General features: G+C 44.0%; 1 protein-coding gene across 2 annotated transcripts in view; it reads left to right on the top strand.

Moving 5' to 3' along the window:
- LOC311040927 (tensin-1-like) overlaps positions 1-23,170 on the top strand; it is a 135,358-nt gene that overhangs the window by 105,575 nt on the left and 6,613 nt on the right. The window contains exons 18-31 of one of the 2 annotated variants that reach the window (XM_084051351.1): positions 7,086-8,684; positions 10,184-10,264; positions 11,429-11,610; positions 13,566-13,698; positions 16,867-16,941; positions 18,333-18,359; positions 18,869-18,953; positions 19,466-20,034; positions 20,446-20,532; positions 21,225-21,353; positions 21,668-21,763; positions 21,920-21,997; positions 22,418-22,489; positions 23,029-23,055. In XM_084051351.1, coding sequence (XP_083907477.1) covers positions 7,086-8,684; positions 10,184-10,264; positions 11,429-11,610; positions 13,566-13,698; positions 16,867-16,941; positions 18,333-18,359; positions 18,869-18,953; positions 19,466-20,034; positions 20,446-20,532; positions 21,225-21,353; positions 21,668-21,763; positions 21,920-21,997; positions 22,418-22,489; positions 23,029-23,055 — 3,240 coding nt within the window. Of the gene's footprint in view, positions 1-7,085; positions 8,685-10,183; positions 10,265-11,428; positions 11,611-13,565; positions 13,699-16,866; positions 16,942-18,332; positions 18,360-18,868; positions 18,954-19,465; positions 20,035-20,445; positions 20,533-21,224; positions 21,354-21,667; positions 21,764-21,919; positions 21,998-22,417; positions 22,490-23,025; positions 23,056-23,170 lie in introns of both variants that reach the window. The other variant, XM_084051352.1, reaches the window with a different exon arrangement.

Here is a 23,170-nt window from a genome sequence, read left to right as displayed (position 1 = left end):
CAATATCTATCTACAGTGTCTAGCAGTACTGTCCCATTTGTGCTGGATTAACCCCTCCTTAGGTTTGCAAGTTCTGCTCAGTTAGTCGTAATATAATATTAGATATGTAACTTGACAGCTTGTTGTTTTACATTACTGTACTTGTGAAGAGAGCTGTTTGCTCAGGGCTAGCCATGCAGACGTAACCAATCAAGTCTAATTTCAGGTTTGCCGTGACTATTTCTTCACTACAGCAACAAGCTATTTTTTCCATTCAGATGACTAATGGTTATTTGTACATGCTACTATAACTTTTCACCCGCTATTTTAGGGCTGTGCTGGGAATAGCTTACTGGTACAGTAGCCCTTGAGAACAGCAGCCACTGTAAGGCATTACTTTATGACTCTGTTTGCATCCAAAACCACATGTAGGCTATGGGAATAATTCTTCGAAGCCAGGCAGATTCTTTCTGCGCTGCGTTCCGGAGTGTAAGTGTGGTTAGAGACTAAAAAAAGTCACATGTTTAATCCCCACAATAGGCAATCTGTGCATAGACACAGCCATGCATCCTGCCAAAGTGCCCTTTGTTTTACATGTAAGCCCCTTTAAATAATGGCATTGGCTAAATGCCTAAATTGTAAAACTGTAAAAGGACTCAAAGTGTAAAAATGACATTCTAAAATGGATAGTTCCAGTCCTTGATTCTGATTGGCTGAATCCCGGTGTAATGTGTTACAAGATTCACATTCACCATTCTTGTAGGTTTTACAACAAATGCATCACTTTTTAACCCATTAAAACCTGCAACACATCTGTGTCATTTTTTTATTTGAGCTAAAAAGCATTATTTTACACTTTGGCTATTCAAAAATAGCAGATGTACAAGCTCATAGCGAACATGTTTAACTCAAATCTTGGCTCCTGGGGGGTCCCTGGAACAAACTATTTTGAGAATATATATAATATATAGAATATATATATAGAAACATACGTTTTTCAGAAAACTGTTGGGATTTGGAAGACATTAGCAGGTCTTAGGTTAAAAAAGTAAAACAAGCTGTTTTACTGACAAATCACTTTAAATCAAGCAATTTTAGCATAAATTGTCAGTATCTTTCATGCTTTTGCTCAGCAACTTCCGTGTTTGTGCAAGCAGTTGACTTGTGATTTTCATGTTGCCATGCTTGGTAACCATGATATAAAAGCAATAAGCCACTGAAGGCTGTGGTTTACCGTGATTTGAAAAACAGCTAAGAGGTTAGGGTCGGAAGCGCTGCACTCCACGTTGTGCTTCACTACGCCCTGTTAGCTGTTCGAAAACCACAGCCTCGTGTGACTTATTGCTTTAGTGAACTCTAAAAGGTGAAAAGAAATATCTACTGTACGTTTTACACCTGGAACCTCCAACTCTCCGTCTGTTCCCGTTTTATTTGCAAGGTGTGTGTGCGCACGTCCGCATTGCTCACTAACCCATGCAGGCATGCATGACTATCCCCTAACAGCCCGGCTTAATACGCATGCCAAAAGTGTGAGGCAAATGTGAAGGTCGCGACCTTATGATGCTCGTTTAGTGAGTTCCTGCCATGCCCCAAGTTGTTTAGCAGCCTACTTCCTTTCTGAGTCCGGAGAATTATGGGCCCCCTTCTTGTAGGTCCACGCGAGAAAAATAGCAAGGAAGTTCTTTAAGGAGGTGAGAGATTTTAGTTCGGGGGAGATTCCTACTCTGGTCTGTGAGTCACTCGTTCCTCTGAATTTCTGTCTTTTCTTGCTTTTGAGTTTTCCACTTGTCAAGCCTCTTTGAAGGATAGGGCATGCTCTAGCCGTTTGGAGGGGAATGCCTCGTTGCCCCAAAGGTCGCAGGGTTGACCCCTGTGCTAATTATTTCTGTCAAGCGCCAGGTGTCCCTTTGAAGTGTCCTTCAGCAGCACAATGAACTGTTCATAATAGAATCCACCTGATTCTGGGCTACCACTGGTGTCTGCTGAGGCAAGTCCTTGAGAAATGTTGCCCGCAAGGTTTCCTTTAGACTTTGATTCTGTCTCGTGCCCTTTCCTTTACGAGTCGTTACATCAGATGTAATTTTTTTCATGATTCCCAGAAGTGTCCTTTTTTTTGGGGGGGGGAATTAACCGCAACTGGAAAGTGTTGTCCATGCAAAGTTGAGTCGTGGAAAGCTCAGTGTAAATGATCATCTTTCATAAAGGAGAACAAGGGCATTCCCTATATTCTACGACCCTGTGTGTGTGTGTGTGTGTGTGTGTGTGTGTGTGTGTGTGTGTGTGTGTGTGTGTGTGTGTGTGTGTGTGTGTGTGTGTGTGTGTGTGTGTGTGTGTGTGTGTGTGTGTGTGTGTGTGTGTGTGTGGCTGAGACGCTGTTACTTAGTTATACCCATAGAGTACTGAGTGACGTGCTTATTGTATCATGAAGACATTATGCTATGATTTTGTGAATGTAACCATAACTGTACCTTCAATATGTGTGTCCTTGTATGCTCTCCTTTAAGTGGATATGAATACAAAGTTAAAGTGTGTGTGTGTGTGTGTGTGTGTGTGTGTGTGTGTGTGTGTGTGTGTGTGTGTGTGTGCGTGCGTGTGTGTGTGTGCGTGCGTGCGTGCGTGCGTGCGTGCGTGCGTGCGTGTGTTAAAGAGAAAGAATGTGTGTGAAAGAGTTTGAAAGAAGAGGAAAGAGTGAAGGTCCGGAGAAAATGTGGATGAGAGAGAGACAATGAATAAATGATGGGGCTCAGCAGAAGAGTATATGCCTAATTTATATTTGATTGCGCGTTTTGTCGCACATGTAAAATTGCCAATTTAAAAGTTCACAACGTATCGTGAGCTTTTGTTTCTTCGTTGTGCGACACCAGTGTATAAATCAGAATAAATATATTTATACTTATTCTGTATTAGATATTTGTTTAATACCTTACCTTTATGTCAATTTATAGTTTTATATTCATATACATTTTATATTGATATCTCTTATATTAATAATATACAGTATATATCTGTCTCAATGAAGGAAGAGGGGGATACCAAAATAGGGGATCCCCTTGTGATGTCACTACATGAGTGCATGCAGGGCAGATGGACAGTGGAGTGTGGCAGATAGATGGACAGTAGTTCATTTCAAACGTTGGCCAGCCAGTGGTGTGTCACCACTCCCCTTGTTGCCGGGAAGAGGGCAGATTCCAGAGTTGCGAGCTCACCCCACACGTCAGAGGCTGGTGGAATGGAAGGGCCCCGCCCCACAACCACCTCGCCGTGTAGCCCACAGCACATGTGCAGTGATGAGAGGAGGATATGTATCAGGAAAGAGATGGGAACCACAGAAAAGTTCAGTCACTGAACTGGCAACAGCACCTCCTCCTAGATTCTAGCGCTGGACTCTGTTGGGTTTTTAAAGTACTTTCTTTGATCCTTCGGTCTTGAATGGAGTGAAAAGGACGGAATATTGATCATCTCAAACTCTATTTGGGATTTTTGTAAAGAGAGAGAGAGAGAGAGAGAGAGAGAGAGAAGGGAAAAGCCGGTAAGGAGAATGTTTTTGTTTGGGTTGGGATGGCATGTGAATGGAATGATATCAGGGTAGAAGTTCTTCGGAAGACAGCAGCAGGAAAATCAATATTATGATCTACTGTATAGTCAGAATTCACAATTTAAACTCTGTTCCAAATTAATATTACTTCTCTAATGAATGTATGTTCAATATGAATGCTTAGACAAGACATGTCAGTGTGTGCCTGTGTGCTGTCAACTACATTGTTAGCTCTCTGTGTCAAACATTTATTAATGATACAACAGGGTCACTTTGTTTTCAGACGCGGTGCCTGCGGTAGTCTCTCTTTCTCTCTCTCTCTGGTTGCCACCATGTCTGCGGGCTTGTTGACATGGGCTCTGAAATAGCAGAGCTTGGAGTGATCCACCATCTGTCCCCGGGGAGCCATCTATTTGGGCCTTCCGTCACATGAGACAGGCCGCGGTCACCTAGTATCACTTTTCAAATGTGTATCTGATAGGCGAAATGCATATTGTCTTATTAGGTTCTTGATGCGAATGTAAACATTGCAGCATACAAGCTTGCAGCCAATGAGAGCGCAACACAAGGGTGAAATCAGATAAGGAAACAGTGTTGCAGCATTCTGCATTATTAAACTGCATTAAAACAAACTAGATTCAATTATCGTGGAGGGAAACTTTGCTGATTTTTTTTTTTACCTATTTCAACACTTTTGTCCCAACAGCAATTAGGCTCTTTAACTCCATGACCAGCCGCTAGGCTCATGAACTGGACTAATAGTTTTTAGTTATTTTATGGGTCTACCTGCACCAGCTTGTGCAGCTAGGCTTATGAACTGGACCACTAGTTTTAGTTGCAGATAATATAATGTATATGTAATAACAAAGCATTATTAACCACAGTGACACCTTTTTAATGCTTTTTATGCTTATTCATAGTATATTTTTTTATTTGTCAGTTTTAACCTGTGCCCCCTTTTTTTTAGCTGTGTTTTTAACTAACCTTACTGTATGCCTGTATGAGCTATGGGATACCTGAATTTCTCTTCGGGATTAATTATCTATCTATCTATCTATCTATCTATCTATCTATCTATCTATCTATCTATCTATCTATCTATCTATCTATCTATCTATCTATCTATCTATCTAGTTGATAATATGTATGTCATGTTGTTTCACAACCTCAACATTTCGTAGAGAAATACACAGAAGTCATAGGATAGTGTTTCCCACACTATATTATCATATCAGAACAATGGGATTTAGGTCCAAAATTGGTAAAGTTTCCTTTGGATTCAAGTTTTTGGGTTAGAACTAAAGAGGTTGTTATGGGTTGTTGTTGTTGGCTCTTTGAGTCAAGCGTGGTTTGGTTTTACTTCTCGTTGTTTATCCACCTGAACCCTAGCGTCCCTGTTCTCGGGTGAACAGTTGGTGAAAATAGAGGATCTATAAGCTCACAAGGAGTGGTCCACTTATAGAGTCGTGGGGGACCCTGGTCAACTAAGTATAAAGGGTGGATGTGGTTATTGGAGCAGGAAATCAGTATTTCATGTTGCCAGGTCATAACTGCCAGAAGGTGGAAGGGAGAGTGCCTGTCTATTAATGGACAGCCTGGCATTAAATCAGGGGTGATGAAACAGAACTTGCTTGGCTACATGTAAGAATCATCACTCAGTTTCTGTGCACTTATATCACCCCTAGATGGATCATTTTCAGTGTTCTAGGTTTGTTTTCCAACATCCAATGTTGTTGTTAATTTAATAGTTTCTGAGGAATACTCAATTATAGTACAATACAACGGGCAACAGCATCAAGCACAACTGCTGTAGGTTCATAGGACAGTACTCTTTTAATGTTGTTTAAGATAGTTATGGGGTCAATATGACATGACAAGCATGAGTTGACATAATAGCAATCAATCACTGTTACACAACATTTTTATTTCATCTTTATTTTACCAGGTAGTCACTTACTCGAGTAAGATCTGGTTAAGCATGCCTACAATTAGACTTTTGAAATCATCTATATAAAGTGATAAAAGACAAAAAGAAAGAGCTTTTTGAAGTTCATTCCAGGCAGAGGGAGCCTGGACAACCTGTCACGGAAAGATTTTCACTTCTTTTAAAGGGGCTACACCATGAATTAAAAAAATATATATTATATATAAATATTGCCCCCTAATACGTTTTAAACAGGTTGTAAGCCTAAAAAACATCCAGATATTTTTTCTCACAATCTGACTGTCTGTCATTCCAAGCTTTTTCAGCTGCAATACCAAAACGTCCTATTGGGCAGGAGCTACTGAGCAATTCTGTCTGGCCATCGTCAATGCAAAATAAGTGCAAGTGACATCACTTGCACAGCCATTCTGAAATGGCCTGTTCAGACACGCCCATTCAGGAAATCCATGAAATGAGCATGAATGACTGAATGTTAAAAAAAAAAAAAAAATTGGGTACAAGAGACACTGGGGAGCCCAAAAAATACTAAAAACCTAAAAAAAAATGAAATTCATGGTGTAGCCCCTTTAAAGTTATACTTTAAATGTGGTCAATCTGACATGGCTAATGTGAGTCAGCAATCTGGGTCTTCTATTCCAGTGGTTTATCTCAAGACCCAAAAGAGAAATTAGGCGTGACCGGGACCCGGGACCCAAACTAGTGAAAATAGCAGATCTACAAGCTCTGTGGATCTGCTATTTTCACTACTTCTTAAAGGTTTTTTAAATGTATTTATGGAAATTATTAGATGTTTTAATTGTATTTAGGACATACTATTGAAATAAATAAATGAATATCCGTAGAAAATGAAAAATAGGGGATATTTACACACAACCCATAAAAATTGGTCCGCGACCCAAACCTGGGTCCCGACCCACTGTTTGGGAACCACTGGTCTGGGTCTACTGACCAGCGGTTTCCTTTTATCACAGGAAACCCAGCTGTTCCGGGCCGGGGGTGGGGACACTCCCTGGCTCACGTCAAAGCCACATGGGTCAGTGTTGCTGACGCAACGTGACAGGGGCTCGGAGCCCCGCAAATAGACTATAAATAGTCGTCCAGGCAGGGCTAGTTTTTCAGCTGAGACCGGGCTACAGTATGGTGGTGAACCCCAGGGAGAGAGAGTTAGGGATGCAGTTGTTTCAAGGGATGATTCGGGTGATGATGCTTTTAGCAAAAAGCATCATTACAGACAAGAGTAGAATCGGTAGAGGATGCAAAAACCCTCTTCTGCAGCAAAAAAGCAGCAAAGTTCCTCTTATAATGGCTTCCTGACACCATCTACTGTAGTTTGTTGTGGTGTAGCCTTGGGAACCCATGCGTTTTTTGTTAGTTGTGGTGTGACATGCACCAAAAGATAATCACCTGGAGAGGATCACCCAAGGAACATTAAAAACATTAAAAATATTTCGCCAGACAGACATGACCGATTACAATACCTTGAAATGAGCCTGGTTCAGTTTATAATTGTCACTAACCTCTGTCAGTCAGCCTCATGTATCCTTTTCTTTTTTCAAATGTATCTGTCGTGCCCTGAAAACACTGAAGCACAGTTTGTAAACGTCTACCCGTGTCTCCCTCTTCCAGATGTTGCTCACACCCAGGGCCCAATTGATGGAAGCCTGTATGCTCGGGTCCGCAAGAAAGACTCCCTGGAGGGAGTGGTCAACATCAACGGCCTACCAGTCCAAGAAAACAACCTGACCAACGCCGAGCGCCCCCACCCACATCCCAACTGCAGCCACCCCCTGCAAGCCTCCGAGCAGACTCAGGCCGGCACTGGCGGCGGACACACCAATCTCGACGACCACAACGTGAGCAGCGACTCTGGGAACTCGACTGCCTCCATCAAGACCGCGGACGAGCCACACAGCCAGCCGCGACAGGGCGGGGTGGACCACGGCCAGCAGGCGGCGGTCCCGCCCTCACTCAGCCCCCACGAGAAGAGGGAGCTGGACCAGCTTCTGAGTGGCCTGGAAGCACCCGCGCAGCGCCAAGCGTACCTGGCGAACACCAGCCCAGGGGGTGGTGTCCGGCACCTGGTCCCGGCGCAAGTGCACGTCAACGGGGCCCACACGCGCCTCGTCGGAGCCCCCGCGCGGGAGACGGACATCCTTGACGACGAGCTGCCCAACAGCCAGGGAGGGGAAGGGAACAGCGTCGACAGCCTGGGCACCCTCGGCACGCTCTCGTCCCTGGACGGTCAGGGCACGCCGGCGGAGCTCTACTATCAGTGCGAGACGCTCGTCAGCCTGCAGAACGACGGTCCCTACCTGGAGAGAAGCGCCCTCGGGGACAAACTAGCGGAGATGCCCGTGCACGGCATGCGAACGGCCGCCGCCGGCCCCGAGCGGAGCATGGACTCCGCCACACTGCAGGGAGGGTTCACCAGCTACCAGAACGGCGGAGGAATGTACCACTCGCAGCCCGAGTCCAACGTCAAGCTGATGCCCCGGGCACCCGAGAGGAGCACCAGTAGCCGCGAGGCCGTCCAGAGGGGCCTCAACGCTTGGCACCAGCACAGCTTGCCCGACGATCCCTTTGGCCCTCCGCTCGCGTCCACCCACAGCCTGCCCCAATTCCCCACCCCGGCCTCGCAGCGGGACATCGAGCAGTCCATCGAGGCCCTCAACATGCTCATGCTGGACCTGGACCCCATCCACGCCCACATGTGCAAGTCCCACAGCGCCCCGACGGGGGAGAACAACCCCGCCGAGTCCCAGGTGCCCTTCTCCCAGACGCTGGCCCGTCCCTCCTACCAGGCGGAAACGGCCATCCACGGCTACAGCACCTCGGGGTCCGGGAACAGCTCCAACTCCTTAGGCCACGCGGCGTACATCACCCACCGACCCAACGCCGTCTATAACACCTCCAACACCACGCCGACGCACACCCCAGAGCCCTACCTCCACGCGCGACAGGCGGCCCCACATTACGCCACCGAGCCCTCACCCGCGTACGGGCAGCAGGTCCCGGCGAAGCCCTCAAGCTCCTACCCAAGCGGAGGGGTGTCCCCGGACCCCCAGGGCCATTCCCCTTACCCCGGAGGCTACAGCGCCTCGCCTTCCCCACTCCCCACAGTCACTCCCCAGCCCAAGGACTCCTCTTCTTCCCCCGTGCCCAAGGAACAGGATGCCGAAGACGAGAACCTGAACCTGGAAGGCTTGGTGGCTCAACGCATCGCTGGTAAGATGACTAGGGGGGGGGGGCAGACTGACAGACTGAATTCCTTGCATGTCGGTGCAGAGCGACACCTCTTGTGTGATATTACTGGTCAGTTTGAGTAAGGGAGGACATTAAATACAGTTCAGTGGAGTCCTGAGTGTTCATTTAACTTGAGAGTGTAAAAAACAGACTCTTGAGTGAAATTAATCACTAAGGATGTTGGCTGTGTGTTGGTCGCAATGAATGCATCCTATTCTTCATATAGCCTACTGTACTTTCAAGAGGAAGTCAGTGACCTATAGGTTTAATATGGGGTCAAACATTAGTCATAGTTATTGTGCTTTACTTTAGGTGGCTAATCTACTTTGTGACAGTGAAACAAAAACAAATGTCAAACACAAGTCATAGATGATAGGACAGGACAAATCGTCATGTCATCAGCTGCATTTTCCAGTGGGAGCGTCACTTTCAGTTTGTGGGCACATTTTGCTATCCCAGGTCAAATATAGCTCACGCTTTTCGTTTGTTATGCGTCATACAATCATCATGGGATTGTCGTGCCATAGAAAAGAGCCATGACCTGATGATTAGCCGTAGTCTAAAATAAGGCAGAGTCTGTGAGAGTGGAGACGCCATGAGAATAAGAATAGCCGTGCTTGTGGAGTTTCCAGGTTCCATGCATTGTCTGCATTCAACACCACCTCCTGCTCTCTGGCGCCGCCCAGTGGAGATATATTGTCCTCCTCTAGGTCATAATCATTGTGACTATTCTAGATCAGTGGTTCCCAATCTTTACTGGATCAGGGCCCACTTGAAAATCTCGAAAGCATTCGCAGCCCACCCGTCTGACCATTAACGTTAAGTGTTCAGATGGGTGGGCTGCGCCTGCGTGCACTTCCAGTTTATTTTAAAGAACAATTAATGTCGTTCCTATTCATCAGTATCACAATGAAATACCATGACTTTATTCTTTTAACATTATTATTATTAATATTAATGCTATATTATCAATAAAAATCATATTGTTTTGCCAATTATTTGCAGGCCCACTTGTAATATCTTCATGGCCCACCAGTGGGTCGCGGCCCACAGGTTGAGAATCGCTGTTATAGATAAAGGTGCTTTCCTGTTCCGAGTCAAATATCTTTTTGTTATGTCATAGAAGTTAATGTGACCTTTTCACAAGCCTATATATATATACTATCAAGCCTAAAACTCCATCAAGGCATTTTCTATTTAAAATTCACCGAAAACAAATCATCCGCTCTGACTCATCTTGATTCACATTTTGTTTTGACTTTCATTTCTGTCTGTTTTCCCTTTTTCTCTCGTTTCGATCTCTGTTGATCCATCCTCCCTCCTCCTCCTCCTCCGCTGCCACGTGGATTACCCTGCCCTCACGCCATTTGCTTCTTCCTCTGCACCTCCCTCACCTTCCTCCTGTTATTACACCTCCTCCTCCTCCTCCTCCTTCTTCACCACCTCCTTCTCCTCCCCTCCTCCCATCCACCGGGTGGCAGAGTACAACGCTCGCATCCGGGGCATCAGCGAAAGTATGACCACGCAACAGTCTGACCGCCACCGCTCTTATTCCTTCTCTGGTTTGTGTCCACTGGCACCGTTTTGCATCCATTCTCCTTCAATCTGTCCCTCTTGGTCCCCCCCCCCCCCTCTCGTCTATTTCTGTCGTTCTCCTTCGCCTTTCTCCTCTTTCCTCACCCACGTCGCTCCTGCATCTCGGCTACTAGTACACACAGAAAAATAACGGTTCCTTTAAAGGCTACATGGTTCCACAAAGAACCATCACCTGCTAAAGAACCGTTTTATTTGGTGAATGGTTCTTCATGTTCCTCATATGGTTCTAGATAACCTTTTTTTGTGGGGTTAATGGTTCTTTGAGGTACATTTAACCACTTAAACCCAAGTGCCAGCCCCCACCTAGTGTCTGCCATGTGTTGTGAGCTTGTAGATAAGCTATTTTTGACTAAGTGATTTGGTGTAGAGGGTCTAAAAGGAGCGGATCAAGTACAGACACTCTGGGAGACACTGGTCGATGAAGTATTTAGGGTTTAAGTGGGTTAAGGGTTTTGTAAAGAACCTTTGTCTGAAAGGTTCTTTCGTGAACCAGTTGGCACCTTTATTTTTCTCTGTGTATTTGTCCTTCCTTCCCTCATTGTTCTCGCCTTGTTTCCTCTTTCACCTCCTTTTCTTCTTTTCTTTCTGCCCCATTCACCCGTCTCGCTCTCCCTCTCTTATCTGTCTCTCTCTCTGTTCCTTTTTTCCCTCCTCTCTCTTTCTGACCTCTAACTTCTCTAACTTATCTCTGCCTCATGCTGTTCATTTTATTGGAAGCATGCCTTTTTTTTATCCACCACATATCACTTCCAACCGCAGTAGTTACTTATGCGGTCATGCCAAAACAAATACTGAGGTAAACAAGTACTGAAATAGTGGAGATAATATTGTGTTCAACATTCTGTTCTGCTATTTACTGTATCAGTATAGGCCTGTACCACGGCACCGAAAAAGAACAGAGCGCCAAGGTCAAATACGCTATTCTATTTGAGAAAACATCCGCACTTCAAATAACAATATTTGTGCCTATTGTGCCTATTTATAACTGCCTTGCTCATGGCATCATCCTTCACATATTAACGCATACACAGGTGATTTTTTTTCTATTACAGTCTACCAAATCCACCGGTCAGACTCCCGGCCGTCGGAATTCTTGACTTTTCTAAATGTCTTTCTCTGGTTGTTTTTAGGATCTCGCTCCAGGGGCATGACCCCAGAGGTAACTCAGGAGACGGGTCGACGTCGGACCACCAGTGAGGGGCAGTACCAGAGCGGTCACGAGGAATCCTCCTCGATCCACACAGGCCCAGGGGTCCATTCCACAGATTTCACCAAAACACTGTCCCTAAACCCCGGGGGGAGGCCCAGAGAGGTACACAACACATGTACATAGGCACAATGACCAGAAGAAGGGACACTGGACATGATTTAACCCATTAAGACCCAAGGCCAATTCTAAAAACACCTTCTAAATCCTAACCTTTTCTGAAAAGTTTTCAGAAATGTATTTTTTGATTCAAATTATCATAATGTTTTGTCCTAAACCGTTCCTTTTTTAAAACATTATTTTTAAAACAATTTAAAATAGTGAAAATAACCGATCAACAAGCGCACAACGCCTCGCATTGCAAGGCGTTGTGTGCTTGTAGATCAACTATTTTCACTACTTTTGTGTGACACTCTTGTATGATGAAGTAGGGCTTTCATTTACAAAAAAACTTGGAAATGAGAGGTTTCTGCCCGGCAGTGACGATATATAGTAACAACTAAAATGACACGGATGCTTTCAGTGTGTCAGTCCCTCTATTATTGACTTGAAGTGTTATGTAGCCGTAGTTTAGCAGTTTTAATTACATCCATTTGAAGATGTCATTACACAGTAAAAGTATAACATTAAAAGTACACTAGCAGAGTTAAAGTAACACTGAGAATTTTTCCTGGTACAGTATAAAGACATATTTCCCTTGTGGGTAGACAAAATCCATTCAGTATCAGCAATAATAAGGTGAAGATAAAAAAAATAGACAGACATCATAGCTGTATAAGTCATTATAAGCAACGAGGCTTGGATTAACCCATTAAGACCTGAGGCGATTCTTAAAAAAAATCTAAATCTCAACAGTTTTTTGAAAAAAATCTGGAAAATATTTTTTCAAGATTTTTCAAAAATAGCAGATCTACAAGCTCGTAGCGCGGCACTCGGTGCCGCGCTATGAGCTTGTAGATCTGCTATTTTTGAATAGCCCAAAGAAATCTTAAAATGAGACGCAGATGCGTCCCCGGTCTTAATGGGTTAATAACAAAGTACTGAACTGCAACATCCAATTAACAACTTGAAGCCCAGCATTCATATTCTGGGGCGAACATTAGCCAAAAATAGCTGATCTACAAGCTCACAACGCGTCGGAACGCGACATGTTTGAGCTTGTAGATCGGCTATTTTTGCCGAAGTGATTTGGTGTACACAGAAAAAAGTACAGAGACAACTCAAGTCCAGTTTACTAAGTCTAGAGGGTCTAAATTGTTAAGTCTCCAAATGTCTGGACCAATCACAGATCTATTGACCTGTCTTTAAAATGATAAATGTCCTTAATCTACTCCTGGCTCTTGCGGGGCTTTGCTGAAGCGCTTGGTAATAGAAATAAAGTGGACCACAGTTACCGGAGTGCCTCTGCTTCACTTGCATTCAGAGAAATCCCTCGTTTGCTGTTGGCCAGATTAATTGTCCCAGTAATGAAGCATAGCAGCAAAGCAATACTGCCACAAATAAAATTGTACCAAAACGAGAAAGGAGATTCAGTGTAATTCAGTGGCTTTTTTCCTCAGTGGTTGCAGTAGTTCATTACTTAACCCATTAAGACCTGAGGCCAATACTACGAATGCCTTCTAAATCAGAAGTTCTAAAACTCATGCCAAATAAGGACCCCCAAAATGATATGTATTTGGCCTCGGACCCCCCATCTGAAGATATTTTTCGTGTTACAAAAAAATATATATATATTCAAAACACTTTTTCAAGATTTTTCAAAAATGTAAAAAAAATAGCAGATATATGCTATTTTTGAGAACCACTGTTCTAAATCCTAAGAGTTGCTATATATAGCTACAATCTAAAATGACTTTTTATTGGGTTAAACTGTTTACTGGTGGATATTGTGGATTACATTTATGTCATTTGCCCAGGCTTTTGTTTCAAAAACTGTTTCCACGTGTGAATACACGTGTCATCCTCTCATCTGTCCCCTCTCTGTCGTCAACCCTGGCCCCCGTGTTTTCCCAATATCCGTTTGTCCATGTCCGCGCATCTGTGTGTATGTATCTGTGCAGGGACCCATCCACAGCTACCGGGAGGCTTTTGATGAAGACGAGGCTGACAGTCAGTTCTTCGGCAGCGGTGGTGAGCACTGCCCTCTGACCCCTGCCTTCCCCGTCTCACCACAGACCCCTTACTTCAACGTGTGTAAGTTCACCTTACCGTGCAGGCAGAGAACTTCAAATACCACTGACACGGTCAACACGTACACTACTATAACCTGAACCGCACTACATTCCAAAATGTCTTGTCTCTTGTTAACCACATTAACCCTGGCTTCCATATTTTGGGGTATTGTATTAATTTCAAAAACTAAATATCGTATTTTATTTTTGAATTACAAAATTGCTGATCAACAAGCTCATTATACATCACGACTCATCGCAAAGTGAATGCGCCACAATGCGATGCGTTGCGAGCTTAATTATTATGATGAATGCACCAAGGGAGTGAAAAAAACGAGACTGGGTCTATTAACGGCAAGACATCATGACATGACATCTGATGACATCATACAGTATTGATGGCGATTTGAGAAAACATCCGCACTGCTGAGTGGCATGCCAACATATATGATCTGGAGAGGCCACACAATTTCCATTATATAAGCTGCAGCACTCACTCATGTTGGGCCGATGCATTGGCATGTATTTGCATGAGTATTTGCATGGGGTGGGTCTGCCCACTCTATTCCCACTCACTTACAGTCAGTGTTGTGTTTGTTTTTTTCTATTGACGTTATTACATTCTATTGACGTTATGGCACATGAACATTTTGGAATGTAATGTACAAATAATGTATTGAGATTAAACTGCAAACTTATTTAAGTATTATTTCCAAAAGTATTTACAGACATATCAATGTGATAAACCTGCATAGAAGATAATTATTACAAAACTATAAAATTTCCATTGATCTACTACAGCATATTGGCTTCGGCTTGTCTGCCTCTGATCAGAAGTAGTAACCTCACCTTTGCTCACAGGCACACATACACCCAGGCATGCACACAGACTCACTTACAAACAGCATTTTATTCAGCACGCCCCAAAGTGACGTATTCTGTCGATTGCAAAGACGATCGTCAAAGACGACCATCTCAGATAAGAACCCAGATGTAGTCCACGCTCTCCTGCAGTCAGTCAAGTTGAACGCACGCGCTTGTTGCAGTAAGGCTCCCCCAAAACCATCCCTGTCATCTTGTGTTGTGCCCGCTTCCATGGCACCTTAAGTGGCACTGATTACTAGAGTGCTGCTGGTTATTTGGTGAGTGGCAAAGATGTGTGGAATGAGAGTTTGCTTCCAAAATTCTAAAGGATCACTTAAAAAATGTCATAAAAAGCACAACTGGAACCTGTGGTTTCTTCAGGATTCAGGATTTAGCAATGATTATCGTAATTTGCTTTAATCTTGAATAATAACAATCATTTCTGATTTTGGAACAAAACTCTCCAGTCAGTCATTAGCATTAGTTTCATGAGCTCCATTCACACTACCTACCGACCGTCATGTGCGTTGACCCATCCCACCATCCAACTCTAATGCAATAAGTGGTTATAGTTTTGCATTTTTCATAATGCATGTTTTTGTTTGTTTTGAATTTAGTTTTAATTTGTTTTTAAAGCAGGACCTCTCATTTATTTATTTTTTATTTTTAATGTTTTAATTGTACAATGAAACAGTTGTACAACACAAAAAGTATTGTGTAATAAAACCGCTAACCCCAAAAGTATACAGTATATTCACAGTGAAAACTGGCACACCCAAAAAGTTACAAAATAGATTTTATATGCACCCAAAATAATATGCTTATGTAGGATTGTATAGGTAGGATTCATTGACTGGGAATTAAATTGACTGTGACAAAATCAAAGGACATTTTCTCTTATGTTTTAGTTAGTATTAACACAATGTTATAGTATTTTTTGTAAAACCTCGTTATTTTCATATCAGTTAAGTACAATATTTTATTCAAATCTAGTTCCAGTTATTCCATAAGTTTATAGTTTTAATCTACTATAATAACCTTGAATCCAATAGAGGTTGTGGTTGGATGTCTGCAAGACGCACGGTTGTTGTTGCAGCAGCAGCAGCTACGACTTCATTGTAAGTCGGTGTCGCACGACAGAGCATACATTTCACAACCCCGCCCCGTAATCGGGCTTAGCTGCTCACACAGTTCACATGCACTCGTCAGTTTTGGGAATGAACTCCTTATACAGAATGACACAGACTCCAGAAATCAGAGCTGATGGAGAAAAGCACTTTGGATCACCACCGTGGAGACTGTGGTTCGATTCCTCCACAGTGCCTCCAGCTTGGCGCTCCTACGGACACAATTGGCCGCGGTTGCGTGGCTGCGAGGAAGCAGCTGGCCACTCCATGTGTATTGGAGGAGACATGTGGTTGTCTACACCCTCCCCAATACCAAACAGTAGAGGTTGACAGTGACAGGGACTATACAAACATGGAGGGAAATGGCAATGAATAAATTGGGCAGGAAATGGGGGGGAAAAGAAAGTTGATTAAAAAAAAACACTTTGGGTCATGATTTGCGGTTTGGAGGAAAACCTATACAAAATACAAGGAGAGCTTTGTTAATCGGAAGTCTGTAAGTAGTGAGTGAGCCACTTTAAAATCAGAATCCATCCATTCTGTCATTCTCTAACCATAAAATACTATCATAGATCCGGTCCATACATGTCTTTAGCCTGGTTTATACTTAGTTGCGTTGCATGCCGGTGCCGCGCATCGAAGTTGCGCAATGTGACGTGGTGTGAGCTTGTAGATCGGCCATTTCCGGTGCCCGACACGATGTACAATGTAGCAATAAGCTGCTATTTTAGAGACACAATAATTATTCATATTTACAGCAACAACCAAGTATAAATCAGGTATTACAGTCTTGTCCACCAAATACTTTACTGCCTTCTAACCTTTAAATACATCCGACCATATTGTTGTTAATGTGCAGAGCTGTTTGCATGTTCAATCATCCCAAAATGCATGACTTGTATGACCATATCAGAATCATGTACTACCTGTGCGTTAATTCAATGTTTTGGTCAATATTTAACACACTGATTATCACATTTTCTCCTTTTCCTTCTCTTTTTCACTGTACATCTTTTTTCTCCTGCCTCTCTCTCTCTCGCTGTCTCTTTCGCTGTCTCTCGTCTTGCTCTCTTGTCTTGCTCTCTCTCTCTCTCTCTCTATCTTTCTCTCTCTCTCTCTCTCTCTCTCTTTCTGTCTGTCTTTCTCTCTCTCTCTCTCTCTCTCTCTCTCTCTCTCTCTCTCTCTCTCTCTCTCTCTAGCTCGCGGTCCTCCTGGGTTGGCCAGCACTCCACTTTCAGCCCTGGGACTGAAGCCACATCAGGATGGTGGATCAGGTCAGTTTACACACAGACACACACACACACTCACACTCATACTCACACACACACGCAGAGTGACATTAAAACTAAAAGGGTTGTACTATAGATGTCACTGCCGCGCTGGAAACATCTACCATAAGAAATATTATAAAAATGGATAAAAACATGACTCTCTGGATATTATTCATGCATGCTGGTAGCTGGTAGATTATCGCTACATCTCTGGTTGGGTTCCAACCTGAGACCTTTATAGCATGTCCTTCACCCTCTGTCCTCGGTTTCCTGTTTTTCTACTGTCCTGTCTACATAAAGCTAAATATATGTACGTACGTATGTGAGTATACATATATACAGAATATATATATATATATATATATATATATATATATATATATATATATATATATATATATATATATATATATATATATATATATATATATATATATAAAATCATCGTTTGTCATTGCCCAAGCTTATCCAACCGATGGCCTAGGTATCAGCCCAAGCCGCTGGAAAGGGCTGATACAGCCATGCTCGAGGTAGGATAAAAAGGACAACGATGAGCCGCGTGATGTGTTTATCACACAGTACCATATCATTATTTATTCACGAAGACAAAACCCATTTGATCAACACTTTCATTTGAATAAACAGGGTAGCATTACTGTCAACGAGGAACTGCCCTGTCTAGTGAACGAAATGTTAGTGCCGCTGGGATTCCCCAACAGAGTGGGGAGGGAGCACTGGCTGAAAACAATGTTGATGGCAGCCGCCGGCCGGACTCGCTATCACGCAGCCTTTCTATGAACCACCAAAGGTCGCTGTATTCTACTCTGTGTTTTGGTTCATTTTTGCCAGCCGCATAAACTGCACTGTCTTCTCAGCCATAAATTCTGCAAAACTTTTCACATGGTAACCGTGTTTGGAGGCAAAGTTTCGTCTGTGTTTGACATGGCGAGTTGAGTTTCTTCTGCAGCAATGTCGCTCGCAGTTACAGTACAATTGAGTGCACAGTGGCACTTTAGCTTGTGCTGATTGGTCAGCTACCGTGTTATCCATACGACTGATACGGCAGCTGACCAATCGGTTCAAGCTTATCACCTTCTGCCCAGGGCAAATGAAGCCTGGTTATAGTATGTAATAAATGCACATACAATAAGCAGTTGAAGCTTAACCATTTAAGCCCTATATAGTACTTCATCTTACAACAAATAGCAAATAGCAGAATATCGCACAACCCGTCAAACTACAATATTTATTATTTTTCAAAGCTCTTTAATTTGTTCCCATACACCTCCAAGTCTTGCGTGTGGCGCTCAAGAATGTCTTCCCTGTGTTCTCCTCTTCCACGCATTCTATCTGTTCTCCCTCTCTGGCTTTCTATCTTCCGTTCCTGCCGTCAGGCTCTGACTCTAGTGACGGCGAGCAAGGTAAGGCCCGCTTGCCATGGAAACAATTCGGCACGTGCCGCCCCGTCACAGACTGTCGCACACAGACACAGCGTACTGTACCGTACACACAATACTTTGCATTTGGCTGTTGCCCCAAAAATGTCCTAATGCAGATAACGACTTAACTCTTCTTTGTTTTTGGTGCAGTGGCATAGCGTAGTTACGGCAGGCCCCAGTGCAGGCTGTTTAGGCCGCACTGGCTACACTGTCTGTCTATAGCCATGCCGCTGTTTTGGTGTCTCACTGCAACCAATATGCATAGCGTTTCAACCGTGCATCCCCAGGTTTCATGTGATGCATTCCCACAGAGCTTTCTGCAGAATGCTTTTGTTTTGGGAATGTGTTTTTTACTCACTTTCTCCAAACAACAAACAACCCGATAATTGCATCCCACCTCTTCCAATTCAACATGTTGACGGCTTGTAGTGTTGTGCAGTATGTTAGACTGAGCCTGTGCTGACAGCTTGGATGTGGCTATGTGTCCTCAGATACACGTTTCGTTTTTGGAGACTCAAGAGTACAAGCCTTCAATGCCCCGCTGTCCTCCAGTAGCCCCATCCACAGTCCTGAGAGGTAGGTGCTGTTGGAGACTCAAACAAAATCGGTGGTTACATGTACTGTAGAGTTAGGTGATGTTGTCCATAGTCAACATCACCTAACTCTTGCAAATCCTCTACGTAATCTATGGGCTCACCTTTTGCATCTGGTTTGGACCTGAAATATGCCCAAATAGACGATGTCACGTTTTTCTTTGGCACCAGCACCATCTTTGCTCTTAGCTTAGGAGCCAACGAGCTGACCTGGAACAAAGTTGTAATTTAGTGACAGTCTGGTCCTAAACAGATAACATATGTTGGCTGCTGAGTCTCTCCTGAGACAGCAAACACCACCACTCCTAACCCACCCCATTCTCAGCATTGGCTGAGAAAAAACTATTGGTGCTCATTGACTCCAGTTGGCAAAACACTAAAATACTGTGCATTGTTATTGCATTTAAGATTACATAGCTTGTACATACCGTAGCTTGTGAATTCAGTTTTTCTTCCTTTGGTCACTTGTTTGTTGATTCACATTTCTGTGCGCAGGAGAAGAATGGGCTCCCCGAGTCGCCCGGCTGACTCTGGCGTCCACTCCCACGCCGATCCCCACAGGCCCCCCTCTCCCGAGGGCTCCCAGGTCAACATCATGGGCGTGCACACCGTGCCCGGCAGCCCCAACACCCTGCACCGCACCGTGGCCACCAACACGCCGCCCAGCCCTGCGCTCCAGCGACGCCTGACCAGCCAAACCAGCCCGGCGCTGGCCAGACACTCGCCGCCCGCCAACACCAACAGAGCCCCCAGCAGCCCCCTCGTCAGCCGGAGCCCCAAAATGGCCGGGGTGTCCGTGCCTCCCAGCCCTTTGTTGACCCGCCGCCCGATGGCGAGCGGTCACAGCACGCCCGACGAGCAGGGGGCCTTGTCCCGCCAGGGGAGCGCCCAGCCGCCCGCCACGCCCACCTTCCCCGTCTCCCCCCAGCTCCCGGAGAAGAGGCGCCAGCCCAGCGGGGAGCAGGAGAGGCCCAACGGGGGGTCGGTCATGATGTCCACGCCAACCCCGGCAGATGGAACTGGCACACACACGCTCCCAGATCTCTCCAAGTTCTCCATATATGGTGAGGCTCCAAGGTTGTTACAGCTAACTGAAACTAGATCAAATATCTAAAGCTAGATGTGGAGGGGTGGTATTTCAGTTAACTGAAATAAAGAATACTAATGCAAATCAGGCTTAACTAACAGAAAACAAAAACAAACTAAAATCATAGAGAAAATGTCAGATGCCTTGTATTGAGGGTGAATATGAAATGTACCAATTTAGTTTTTTCTTTGCCAGTTTTAACTGTGAATGTACAGTATATTTTATGATGTTTGGTTGACTTTTTATTACACCTTTTATAATCTCACCCCTGAAAAATACTTCATAATATTTTATATTATTATATTAAAATATATATATCCGCTTACTAAACTGAATGTATGGTAATCACACATCTCGTCTCGTCTGATCTCATCTTCCAACATAACAGATGGCTATCCTGACATCAAGATGAACGTCAAGTTTGTCCAGGACACTTCCAAGTACTGGTACAAGCCTGACATCACCAGGGAGCAAGGTGAGACCTTCAGCCTTTCACTAAGTAAAGTTAAAGCTGTACATTTTATGTCCTACCCGAGATTCGAACCCGAGCCTCCCGCGTGGATGACCAAACAGCTACTGTTCATATAAGATGGAATCCCCACTTGGCCAAGGGAGATATTACATTATGAGCTTCAGGCATGACTAGTTATCAACCAGTGCTACCAGACACCAGGGTTTAAATGTCTATATGGAAAAGCAACTCTGACCACTGCAGATGTGCTACTTATATTGTATTAACATGCTCTACTACCATACGAATTGGTTAAAATACAGTTGTAGTCATTGTAATAAGTTATGGATTGCTGCTTTAATGATCTCATAGGTTTCAACACACGATCACCATCGTAGCTGATATATTTTCAGAAACATACTATATTATTTTCCCTGAATCTTCCTGAAAATAGCAGCTCTACAAGCTCACAACGTGTCACAAGTAGATTGAGCTTGTAGAGCCATTTTGATTGCGCAACACAATGTGCAACCAAATATATCTCAGGCTTTATATGCCACTCTACATTTATCTCCACCTCCATTCAACCTTTCTCCCCTTCAATGTCTGACGGCTCTCCTCTGCTTTCCACTGTTCTCCCGCCCGTCTCCTTCCCTCCCCCTCTCCCTCCCCCTCCCCCTCCTCCTCTCCCTCCCTCTCCCCTTCCTCCCGTTCAGCCATCAATGTGTTGAAAGACAGGGAGCCCGGGGCGTTCGTCATCAGGGACAGTCATTCCTTCCGCGGGGCGTACGGTCTGGCTATGAAGGTAGCCTGCCCTCCTCCCACCGCCCAACAGAACAAGAAAGGTAAATACCGCCCGTTTGATGCTCCAACCATGAATAATAGATGTTGGACTTAAGGTGCAACTTGATTTATCTTTCTGGATGCTCTTGTAGCTTGGAAAGCATGCACGTCACTTGCTTGTGTTTGTTCAGTAACAGGGGTCTCCCCGTCTAGAAATACATTTTCAGGTCGGGATTCCAATTGTATCCAATCAATTCAGTTCAGTAAATATACTACTGTTGAAATATCAGAGGATCCATCAAAATATAGATTAGCAAATAAACTCTAAATATATCAGTTGATAAGCAGCTTTTAATGTCCTCGCTTCCTGTTCCAGTTCCTGACATCACTAACGAGCTGGTGAGGCATTTCCTGATTGAGACCAGTGCCAAAGGTGTTCGTCTGAAGGGCTGCCCCAATGAACCCTACTTTGGTGAGTTCATATAACTTTACACTTACAGTATGTTCCATAAATGTACGCACATTTCAACGAAATTATACATTCACAACATTTTCCAAAAATATTGAAAATAGCCTATAACTCTGCGTGTTTTTTTTTATGTGTGTGTGCGTGTGCGTGTGCGTGCAGGTTGTCTATCGGCATTGGTGTACCAACACTCCATGACTCCACTGGCTCTGCCCTGTAAACTGATGATCCCCACCAAAGGTCAGTATCATTTCCTACTATGGGGTCCGTTCGAATACAGCACTGAGCGCACGGACCAATACAAACTAATACGTGAGTGCGCTCCCGGTGCACATTTACGAACACACCCTATAAGTCAGGCTGTATGTCATAGCATGGACCATAGGCAAACTTTACCTTGAAGTTCAAATAAATAGTACAGTAAATGGTGCATTTATATAGCACCTTTATCCAAAGCGCTTTACAATGTGCATTACATTAACCCATTCATGCACACACCGATGGTGGAGGAAACCATGCAAGGCACTTGCGCCGCGCTAACCCAGGGGGAGTCGGGGATCGAACAGGGAACCTTCCGTTTCCCAAGCGGCCGCCGTTCATTTCTGTTCTATCGTTATTCATGGTATTCTATTTAATTATATAATGTGTTGTCGCTGACAGATCCAAATGAGGAGGCCCTTGAACTGGCGACCCCTACTGATCCAGTTGTGGAACTTCTGAAACAAGGAGCAGGTGAGAACAAGCTGTTAATGCTCATTTCGAGTCAGGTTTCTCTTCCTGAGCAGGTCTTCCTTCGTGCCAGGAACAGACTGCACACAATTTAAAGCCCAGTTATAACCCTGATTTAGGATTCAAATCTGTCCCCACAGTCAGAGCCATCACAATTACATCAAACATTAGATTTTTTATGACTGGAATTTGTTTAAATGGTGGTCCTGTAGTTTGAGCTGGTCAATGTGAATGAAGCCCTGGTAATAGTGAGTGTTAATCCTGTAAACGATCAGTAGCTAAATGTGCGATGCAGAATCATTTCGCAGACAGTTGGATTTTAAATGTCTTCCAGTGTGTTCGAGGAGTTACTTGGACATAGACAACGGATTCTACCACAGCTTTCTTAGAGATGTGTCTAATACCTTTAGAGTTATTAGTTTTACTTTTTAATTGCACAATTGCCATACTGGGCATTCTACATGCCTGGTACAGATGTGTCTCTGCTTGTAATGTGTTCCTAGTTTAGCTGATCACAACCTATCATTTTTACATTGCAGTAGCTCAGAAAGCTCCAGAAGAAGCACACGGTAACTATCAGATTGCACGGTTTTGCTGTATCTTGCCTGGCATCATTTCAAGAATTCAATCCTTTCAAGAATTCAAGCCTTATGTGACAGTCAGCATGAACTTGGAATGCCACAA

This window comes from Gymnoscopelus microlampas (genome assembly GCF_963454915.1).
Source record: "Gymnoscopelus microlampas genome assembly, chromosome: 24".
NCBI lineage: Eukaryota > Metazoa > Chordata > Actinopteri > Myctophiformes > Myctophidae > Gymnoscopelus > Gymnoscopelus microlampas.
Note: the sequence above shows the minus strand (reverse complement) of the source record. Positions and strands in the feature narration are given on the sequence as shown.